General features: G+C 35.3%; 1 protein-coding gene across 1 annotated transcript; it reads right to left on the bottom strand.

Annotated features, from left to right (window-relative positions):
- Window positions 1-442: 442 nt before the first annotated feature.
- On the bottom strand, window positions 443-10,736 carry LOC117925168. Its single transcript, XM_034844076.1, has 3 exons — window positions 9,982-10,736; window positions 4,280-4,464; window positions 443-1,256 (listed from the first exon to the last, which is right to left on the bottom strand). The coding sequence occupies exons 1-3, from the start codon at window positions 10,427-10,429 to the stop codon at window positions 717-719; spliced, it is 1,173 nt and encodes a 390-aa protein (XP_034699967.1). The 5' UTR covers window positions 10,430-10,736; the 3' UTR covers window positions 443-716.
- Window positions 10,737-11,457: the final 721 nt, after the last annotated feature.

Raw genomic sequence — 11,457 nt, 5'->3', positions numbered from 1 at the left:
GTTCTAGAATTTAGATTCAACTCTGAAATCCACTGGCACTCGAAAGTGCCAAATAGTGGAGTTGGGAATTGTGGCCTCCGGTTCCTGTTTCATGACCACCTCCATTTACTACACAAACACAGCATATACCTAGTGAATTGCAGGCAGGCATGGGAATCAGCCTTGTCCGTCGCAGGGTGTGATTTGGTTTCAGGTGTAGTTCCCAAGTGATAAACAGAGCTGAACCTACCAATGGCTGTTCTTGGTTCTGTTCCTATATGAGCAGCCTGTGAGATTCCATTCCAGTAAAGCCTTGACCTCTTTCTGGTCTTGGTATAAGGGTGTCATCAAAGAGATAGAACTTCAGCATGTGATCAATCATTTATTGACTTTCTCTGATGCAATTCAGTAAACCTATCTCTTAATGGATACATCAGTAAATTGGTATATGTACAGAAAATAATGAAGAAATCAGGGAACGAGCCGAAAGCTGGCCACATCAATTTTTGAAGTAACAACTTGAAACAGTTTCAGTAGTTTCGGTAGTTCCTTTTATGTAGAATATACATCTGTGGAACAGAAGAGCATAGAAACATCCTCTACACCAAAGGTTTGCACAGGGACTGTAAGCAAATGTTTGGAGTAGACTTGGCTGATTACAAATTTATATAGAGAAGCTTAACAGACCAAATAAAAAAAAAGAAAAATGTGTAGAAACTTTACAGCAGCTTTGCCACTCAAACAGCCCCCAAACTGTCTGAATCAAAATCAACGGTGAGCCAGTCATTTGACTCCTCACCTTCTGAATCTCTCTCTCTCGAAGTCGATTGGCCTGTCCTTTGCTGGCCATGAATCTCACAGTTTTCATTCAGTTTAACCCATTCATTGGACCCATTTGGTGAAGAAACCCTAATATCATCTTTCAGCCTTAGGCCAGACAGTCTTCGGGAGAGATCATTATCATCGTCTTCCAGGTCACTGAAAGAGACATCATCCTCATTTTCAAGTCGTCTCACCTCACCCACAGAATTGCCAGTATCAGCATCTTCCTCTTCTAACAACCGCTCAGTGCTCTCTTGTTCACCTTTATCCATCTCATGTGCCACACTTACAGACTCAGACAAAACCTCTTTTTCCTGAGATGGGCTGTCTTCTCCTAGTGTCCTACTGACCTTGCTGCTCCCTTCAGATGAATCCACCATTGAGTTCTCAGAGCTCACCTTTGCATCCCTCTTGTTTTGCAGCTTCAGCAAAAGTACGTCCCTTGCTTCAACAATCTGCAAACCAGTGAAACTTTCTCAAAAGAAGAAGCAGTTTTTGGAAATTTTTGAATCAGAGGAACAAAACATTTCATGTCCCAACATTCATGCAAACGGTAATAGAAAATCTTTTACTACCTCAAATAAATCTTATGTTTCAAAAATTAATCATTACATAGAAAACTTAGGCCCTATTTGGCAACAGTTTTCGAAAATAATTTTCTATTCTCCATAATAAAAAAATTAGGAAATATGTTTGGCAACTAGAAAATAGAAAATAGAGTGTTTTCAGATAACATATTTAAACTATTTTTAATTGTTTTTACTTGTTTTCTGATGGCTGTTTTAAAAAATAATCTTACAAATATGGAGAATGATTAAAACTTACGAACTAAATACAAAATTTATTTTTAAAGCATATTTAAAAACATGGAAAATAAGTTAAAAACATTCTCAAACAGAAAAACATTTATTTTACAAAATATCATAAAATAATTTTCAAAAAATTGTTCTCAAAAACAGTTTTTAAAAATAGTTACCAAACAAGGTCTTAGTCACTGTGGTACTTGATCAAATAACAAAAAACATTTCTTATGAGATAAGGTTCAATGGATCAAATTCTAAAAACCTTCAAAGAAAATTTAAATAGTCCATAGAAAATCAGATCATTTGATCACAAATGTAGAAACCAATTAGTTCAAGACTGAAAGTAAAATAGCTCATGGAGAAATATAATTTTTTTTTATAAGAAAATGAGGCAAATATTATAAAGAAACCACCAGAAAAAAGCCCTGCAAGGTACACACGAAGTATACAAAGAGGTGGAGAAATATTATCATGCAGAAGTTGAAGCAGGGCCAGTTTAAGGAAGCATAAAATGACTAGGAATGATAATCACAGAAAATTTGGGCTTGCTATGTTAGATTCAAGGTGTCTAAATAATATATCCAAAACTGAAGGTGTCCTTTCATTAATACTGACATTTGCAAATAGATAGTAATACAGTATTCTGGCATAGTAATAAAGGATATGAAGTAATACAGATTTTAGAATACAGTGGCATAGCAAATATGCAGTATTTTCATGGATGATCTATAATCTACAGTAGCCATAACAATGCATGTGGAAGTACCTGATCTCTCCCACCAGATAAAAAAAACAAGGTTAAAATAAAGGTAATAAGATAAAGCTTTAGACCCTTCATCCTGTCGTCAGTTCCAGTCCCAACATTTCAGATTCTGCAACAGAATGCTCTCGGTTATGGGACAAAGGCCAATTAGGAACTAAATTAGTCATGGCCCCATTTCATGGGCGTCCAAGCAGAGACACCTCCAGCTCATGGGTCACTCTATGACAAAATCTTCAAAATTATAACTCAAACATGCACAAAGAAACTATTTGCACCCCTTTTAATCGCATCAAACTGGAAATCACAATTCATAATTAATATGATTAACTCGAATCTAGATCAAAACATGACAAAGTCATACCCGTCAATCCTTAATGTACTAGGTTATTTTTTTCCAAAAGAACAACAAATAAGTGTTCCTGAAACGTATGGTAAAGCATGAAGTAGTACAACTATCAACTAAATTTTCAGTCACCAATGAACAGTTAAGAAGAAAGAAATAAAAGATCAGTCACAGAAAAAACCTAGGTTCCCCTTTTAAATGATCATTAGCACATTTTAACAAAGCGGGAAGTCCTAGCTTATGATATGGTGAATCTATTTCTGTTCTCCACTGCAGATTGTGCATAGACGTTATGGTACATGCAGATTACAATCAACATGACATGATATGGTTTCTCCTCCAATAAGTGAGGCTTCATTCTTTCTTACATCTTAAGAATCAAGCTATCAGTATAATAAAAAAAAAGGAGGAAGAAGTTCAAGATATAAGAGAATCAAAGATAGGGTGTGTAAACTAACCTCAGTTTGCCTTTCAATTGGTTATCCGTTTCACTCCAACAAAGAGGGAAACCCTATTGATAAATACCGTGTTCCAAAAAACTGACTCGTGTGGGCTCCACTAGTGGATTATGGGTCCCATCATAACGTACGATACTAGACGGGTACTCTAGGTTGAATGTTATTAACCTAATTGATTATAGCTTCTTTGGATTTGGAGAAGTTTGAAATTCCCATATCTTTGGGAATTTGGTCGTTTTCCAGATATAGGGTGCATAGAAAGTGTGTTTCATTATGGATCTTATCAATTTTGTTCTTGTTTAGATTCAGACTGATCTTATTAGTTATTACCATTTATCCATAGCGTCCCATTCTTATTCAGTTATGTCACTTCAAGCTTAGAGTTTCATTTAGAGTGTAGGAAATTTTTTACTGTATAAGCATCTTATTGTCTTAAAAGTTAATGTGCTTGAGTTTGAGGGATTTTGTAACCATGCTTCATATAAGCAGTTGTTGAGATGAATTAGTCATTCAAAGGATAAAAATTCTCTTCATATTTTTCATTCTTTAGTGACAGCACTCCATTCATTTCTCTTTTTAACTGAGGCCCCTAGAAGGCCATAATAAATAAGGTTTCATTTTATCTCCTTTTTTTTCATATATTTCATGGGCATTTTTTTACCCGCCAGCCCTTCATTAACTTTAATATTCATCCTGAAATCCTAACTTTTTTTTTTTTAATCACAAATTGCGATACCAACTCCACCATCCTCAGGCTCAAACTCTTAATTTTTTGTTACCATCCAGAATTTTCAGTATGATTTTTATTTTAATTTAATCCCAGAAGTCACCTTAAACCACATATGATCCAGTAACTTTTATTCCATCTACAAACCATAATTCCTCTTTCCCATTCATAAATTCAAACAAAGCCCTACCCACCATTATTTCCTCTAAAAGCAGCTATTTTAGGGGGGTTGTTCTACATCACCTAAAGCAGATTGTGTGTGTGTGCATATATATATATATTTGGTGGGCAAAGCAGATCATATATATGACCTATAATAGATGCATATCCCAACAAAAATAATAATAATAGTAAGATGTGGTATATGAAGCACAAAAATCTTGCCTTAGGAGTTGATAGAAGCTTGGAATCATGCACATTTAGCCTTGGAAGCAACAAAATAAAATATATCATCCAGAATTGTCCATCACTCATGTAACTGCAAAGTTGAAGTCTAAGATCAGCGAAACTTGGAGCCAAGCGTTCAATGGTTGATGCATGTTCTCTCTGAATATCAGACATGAAAAAATCTGCAATAAATTATGCCATGGTTCAGATGCCAATTGGTTCAGCTATGAGGTCATCATTTGTTTCAGTGAATTAGAAAATAAAAAAAAAATAAAAATTAAGAGTCTAAGTTAAGCATTATGAGATAAGTAAGATCAACACATCCTAGCAAGTGGCATCCCAAATGCACAAGAGGAAGCCACTTTTCTGCATTTTGAAGAAATGAGGAGTTGTATGCATAAAATACCATATTCTTGTACTACAAGAACACAACAATGACAGGAGTTTCTAAATGCCATTTCCAGAAACTACCTATCCTATACACCAAAAAGGAACCTAAATCCAACAAAACCATTTCAAAAGTATCCCCAGTGAAAAGATTACATTGCAACTGAAACTTCTGATAATTTGCAAGGCACTTCAGTTTTTGCATCAGAATAATACTTCTTCAATTCACAACTGATACTAAGGTAATTGCATCAATTTGCTTCTAGGGCTAAAATTCTGAAAATTCAATGGGCTTTGATTGATGAGTAATAACCAATTCAATCAAGACAGAATCCCATGCCAGAACACAGATTCCATTTAAGAACCTTCTTTCTGTGTGAGAGAGCATTTAAGAACCTTCTTTCTGTGTATGTGTGCAGTGATGTGCGCATTTTTTAAAGAGTGAATGCATTTGAATAAGGGGGGGCATTTAGTCTAGAAGAGAGCTAAATACACCATTTTACGTACAAGATAGGTAAAATAAGCCAAAAAAAAGAAAAACCATGAACCCAACAATCCACAAAAACCAATATCAAATCTTTCCACCTGTGGCACGAAATCATCCTTCTTTTTTCTCCTAATACAAACAAAGAATTTATTAATAAAGGAAAAGGCAAGAATGATTAAGAATGAGTGGCTAAGAACAAACAGAAGAAATCCAAACCTCAATCACACCCAAGGATGAAGATATGAGCTTCGATGGATATATTGGTAACTCGATTTTACAAATATATCAAGATATATCGGGAGATATCGGTGAGGAAAAATTGATCAAAACTTATGAAAATGATGGAAAAAACCTTAAAACATGATAAAAAGAAGCAATTATATACATATTAAAGTTGATTTTATTGCAGAATTTAAAAAAAGAAAAATATTGAGAAATATCGATAGAAATTTTGAGAAAAAAATATAGAAATGATCAAAACTCATGAAAATATCAATAAAAACTATAAAAAAAAAATAGTATAAGAAGCACACATAATGAAGTTATTTTATTGAAAAAAATTGACATAAATTTAATATAATTTGTGATATTCGATAATAATATACATAATTTAAGAATTTAAAATATATTTAATATTAATATTATGGTTTATTGAATATTCAAAATATAAAATAAATTATGATGATTATTATAGTTTGAAACAATTTTTAAATGGAATATGAAAATAAAATAATTACTAATTAATATTTTATTTTAGTATTTTCATAAGTATAGGAGTACAACTACAATTTACTCATATGTATTGGCTTACCACAGGGTAAACTAGCCTTGTTGGTAGCCCCTCCTCTGTACACAAGAGACCCGGGTTCAAGCTAATTCCCATTAAAATTTTTCATACATTGACCACTCCAAAAATATCGCAATATGTCGATAATTTTGTCGAAGTATCGGTAAAATGGTGAAAATTGCGATAAAATGACAATAAAAATAAAAAACCGGAAGGGTGAAATTTCCATGCTAATATTGTATTGTTGCCAGCCAAAGCATGATATTTCAGTGATATTTTCATGATCTATTGCAAAATTTTCATCCTTGATGACAGCCATGAAAACGCAGATTATGGACTCAAATTAAGATAGTTTGAGCAGCATAAGAAATAATTCCCTGGTTCTATGGCAATTAAACTAAAAAAAGTCCCATTGAACTCCATGAACAAAGATACCAAAAGAGAAGCCAATAAGCATATTGATCCTTGACATTATGTGCACTTTCTTGTGCTCTTTTTAAAACACTATTTTTCATATATCCTCTTTAATTGCCTATAAAAAAAAAAAAAGAAAAAAGAAAAAAAAGAAAAAAAGAAAACGCATATTGATTCCTGACCCTGTATGTTGCATTTAAATGTGGGAGTCAGATGCATGTATATGTCCAAGTGTCTAATCTTTCATATCCCCTAAACTTTAGGATATGAAGACTTGACTAATAAGGATCTCAAATAATGGGTATAAATATTATTTGGATACAACATATAAACAAATAAATAAATAAAAATTGATCAAAAATAAATCTGAAACAAAGACATCCTTAATTAAAACTCTCCCTCTTCTCACCTTTATCCTTATTTTTTTCTCTTGTTTTACAAAATATCCTCATAAAAATTACTTTCCAGCAAATTCTTCTTTTTCTTCAATCTAACAATTTGTTAAGTTGGCAAAAAAAACACAATAAAATAATCAAACAACTATATTGGGAGTGACATGCATGCACTGATTTAAGTTGAGAAGTTCAGGTATCTTAGCTGAACTCAAGAGGAAAGCTCCATCTAACCTTGAATATCCTATGGTACATGATGATGCAAAAGGCATTTTGTCAAGGGTCTAAGTTATTAATAAGTGAAAGGGTATATTTGTCTTTTTCATTTTCCCTAAATATTTTTTTTCCCTATAAATTTTAAAGTCGTGGCCTGCAAAGATTGTCCAGAAATTCTCCTCTGTTCTTTTATTCTCCTCTTTTTCTTTTTTTTTTCTTTGTGCCAAACAAACTTGGTAATTGGGACCGAGACAACAAATTGAAGACAGATTCATGAGATCTGGGGAGGGTACAGACACCAAAAATGTTGAAACTTTAGGGTTAAGATAGTATTTGATGGTATAATACAGATCTGAAATTTCATTTTGATAAGTCTTTCTAATTTTTATATATTTTGGGAAAAAACCGTTTCTTTTTTGGATTCAGTTTCTAATACAGATTGATGGCTCTATGGACCAGTAACCAACCCAATTATAGTTAGTAACCAGCCATAAAATCCTCATTTTAGCACAATGAAGAAAAATATGGTTATTCCTTCTCAACTTTACAAAGATAACATCCATCCGTCAAAGTTCATCCCCTTCTTTTTAATTAATCTAAAGTAAAAAATCTCCCCCAAATTGCTTCCCAAGAAAAGAATCTTGCTTTTGTTGGCATCCAAGGAAGATAAACCATTAATTGTCTATTTTTACAACCTGAAGATGTCATGGGAAGAGTTTGATCATCTTCAAGTCTCATGACACCCTTAACACTTCACCAAACTTATTTGTACCTTCATTTAGAATAAAGTTATCGTAAGACGATGTTAGTGTCTCATTCTAGTACTTGTTTCAATCAATCAACTATGCAAACCATATTTGGTAATGATTATTGAAGTGAGGACATTGGATATAGAGGCGATAAGGGAGTATAAGGTTACTCATGATGATCAAAATAAACCTGTGTGGTGCGAGCATTGTAATTAACCTAAGTATACTAAGGACAAGTCTTGGGATTAGCATCCTAAACTTTGACCCTCTCATGCCTCTTAGTCTTCTAAGGGCACTCGTATTTGAGGGCCAATGGCTAATAGTGTCTCTTTTTCTCAGTCACTTGCTTCTGAATCTTAGGTTAATCAACCTTCCTTAGAAGTTATGTTATCTAAGGAAGAATATGAACAATTTCAACAATATCAAGCATATCTAAAACAAGCTTCATCCACTTCTTATTTTGCACAATTAGGTATAACAATATTTGTGTTTAGTGCTTATATTCCTTCATCCTCTACCTCTTAGGCCATTGATTCAGGAACCTCTACTCATATGATGCGTGTCCTCTCTTTTTTCTTCACATTAGTTTTTCAAAAAAATCTTACATATTTTATATTTTAGTCATGCCTCTAAAAGAATGTATTTAAAGTGTGATTGTCTAATAGTGTGACCTTGTAGTTACCTAGCCCCCAAACAACTCAGTGGCATGTGGTTTGTTTAGCAGACATCACACCTCAAAATTTTAAGTGAAACGTTTCTATCACTAACAAACTAATCCTATCTACATCTCACTAAAATTGCACTCCGCTAACAACTTACAATAATTTTCAGATCCCAAGGTGTTTAGACACATATCTAGATTTACATTAATCCCCATCTTAAATCAAAATCTAGTTTATACATCACAAACCAAACAAGTTCACTTAAGTGTCTCTTATCCCATCGGTTAGTCCTTCGAAACTTGAAACTCTTTGTGTCTCACCATTCATTATCCTCCTAGAATCCTAGGAGCCCATTGCTCCCTTCTCTTCATCATGATGTACTTGTTTGGACAGTCTTTCCGTGCAATCCTATAACAACTCTACCATGCCTATTCCAGTTACTTAAAACCATGTATAGAAGTCTTTCTCCTATCTAACATCATCAGGTCCTATTGAAACTAGCTTCAATATATTGCATGAAGGCAAAAGGATTTTCTATATTCTACTTGCTTTTATCTTTCCTTAACCAACCTCTTCCTTAGTTTCCGAATATAATTCATACATCCCTATATAAGTAGCACAGATTTAAATATTTTACATGAGTCGCCTTCTCTTCAAAGCACTTGTCTCCAGCATTTTCCAAGTTCTCAAAATATTATGAATAAATTATTCAACTGACCAAAAAAATTCCTCCAACACACTTTTCACAGTCAAGCTACAAACATACCGAATTTTGGGTCCAGCCAAATTTCCCATGGGAATAACTTTTGTGTTAGGACTCTCACTTCCTAAGGGCTTCCTTTCCCACCTCTTTTAAAAACAAGCATCCACTTCACCCACATTGCCCTATTATAAGCACTAACATGTCAAACTAATCACCTTGCTCCAGCTATCAAGAACAAAAGGAGTCTTGATTACCTCTCTTACACGTTATTAGCCCAATTCAACTCCTCTCCTTCTATTCCATTTATGGTCCACATAACAGAAAAATGTCTACCAATTACACCAATGTCCGACCAAAATTCAATTGCTGCCTCAATTTAGCATCCTTTGATCTCATCATCCTAGATTCTCCACCAGATGACATTAGACATTCACTACTCCGTAATCCAATACTTTGCCTGCCAGAACAAAACAGTCCTAACCATCCACTCAAACACCAAACCTGTTAAACCAAGCATCACCAATATATCAACCACTCCATAATCCACTAGAACATTAGACCTGAACAATAAATCAAAACTGTCTACAAAGTTCAATAAGAACCAAAAATTTTAACCGGCCCATAGCAAAGTCCATAGATAGAATGGCTCTGTTCTGCTTTATATATAAACTCTACAGCATAGAAATAGCAACCATCTAAACAATTAACATCGGAATTAGATCCTAAAACCAATCCCATTCCTACGATACTGAGATCGCTCAACCTTTCTGTAATGCCAATAGATAGCAGTTCAGTTTCCACGGTAACAACTAGAAAACCAAAATCACAATATTCTCATGTTGAACTGCAATTAAGAATTGCACTGAACGCCAATGAAAATAGAGAAAAGAATTGATCATCACCATCATCAAGCGCCGAAGGAAAATCGGTCCAACATTCAGGCCTAGTAGAGAGTTGACTAACAAAATGGAGAACCTCCTCTGTAATCCCGGCAACGCCGTCGTAATCTTCAAGGCACTCATCGTCAGCGTCACCCGGTTGGCTCTGGAACAAGTTGGAGAAGGTCTTGAGGCCGGACTTGAAGCTGCCGCCGATCTCGGCGAGGTCGTTGCGGATGCCGCGAAGTGTTGGGGAGGAGGAAGCGGAAGAGGAAGAATCGGAGGGAGCAGCGACGGGGGAAGGCGAAGAAGGCGGTGAAGGCGGTGGGGCTAGGAAGGCGGCTACGCCACGGAGTTGGCGGCCGATGGTCTGGGAGAAAACGGAGAGGTCCTCACGGACGCCGGCGACGTGGGAAGGATTGGAAACGGCGTCGTATTGTGGGGATTCGAAAGGGTTAGGAAGCCAAGACATTGTTGGTGGAGGAGTGGGGTATTTAGTATTTTAGTTTTTAGAGAGAGAAGCACGACATTTAGGAGGTCTTAGAGAGAGAGAAAGAGAGAGAGAGAGAGAGAGAGAGAGAGAGAGAGAGGAAGGATCAGAATTCAGGGCCAACCATGGTTGTTGTTGTTGTTGTTGTTGTTGTTGTTGTTACTCTTCTCTCTCTGGTTCCACTTGTTTACTTGTCTTTTGGCTTCTGCCTCTACTCCCTCATTATGCGATGATGATCCTGATCCTGATCAAGACGATACTTTCTCCCCCTCTTTCTCCTAAGTTGCTAACGCACCAGATGGTTAACCATTTTATCTATTTATCTGTTTGGGCTAACAAAAAAGTTTAGGATTGGGACCCACCCCACCCTTTCTTTGGTAATTCCCGCTTCCAACTCAACTAATTTTTTTGCATTCAGTGCATTATTTGAAAAATATCAATAAATTGAGGACCTAAAAAAAAAATGACTTTCCTAGCAACTATTCCGCATCGTATCCTTGGTTTATTCTAATAAAATACGGTGCATATGGTAAGTTAAAAGATGTTAAAATTATTTGATTGATGGACGGAGGGGAAGAAGAGGATACCAGATTGAGAGATGATTGGTTTGTAGTTAGAGTCTTAGAGACACCCGGTATGGTAATTGATAATAAGAATTCTGAGATGAGAATATCAAGGGTAGTGAACTGGGGGGTGGTTGCCTTCAAAATCACATTGCTTAAGGTTACAAGGGGAGTTGGGCTGTCCAGTTCAAAGAGGTCCACACCTGAGGAACTAACCCAAACAAGCCCTTATCCTAATTGTAAATTTGGATTCTTCTCCCATCTCAAATCTCAACCCTCAACTTCTCAATCATCGCTTATATTTAGCCTTCTGAGGCCTGAGGTGGACGCCCATATTGAAGGCTTGATCTCATATCAATTTGACGGGATGGAGCACTAAGAAAATAGTTTTCATTTTCTCACCAACAAACCACTCTTTTGTCCCTACCTCAATTATAAAAATCTGGA

This window comes from Vitis riparia, chromosome 11, assembly GCF_004353265.1.
Source record: "Vitis riparia cultivar Riparia Gloire de Montpellier isolate 1030 chromosome 11, EGFV_Vit.rip_1.0, whole genome shotgun sequence".
Lineage (NCBI taxonomy): Eukaryota > Viridiplantae > Streptophyta > Magnoliopsida > Vitales > Vitaceae > Vitis > Vitis riparia.
Note: the sequence above shows the minus strand (reverse complement) of the source record. Positions and strands in the feature narration are given on the sequence as shown.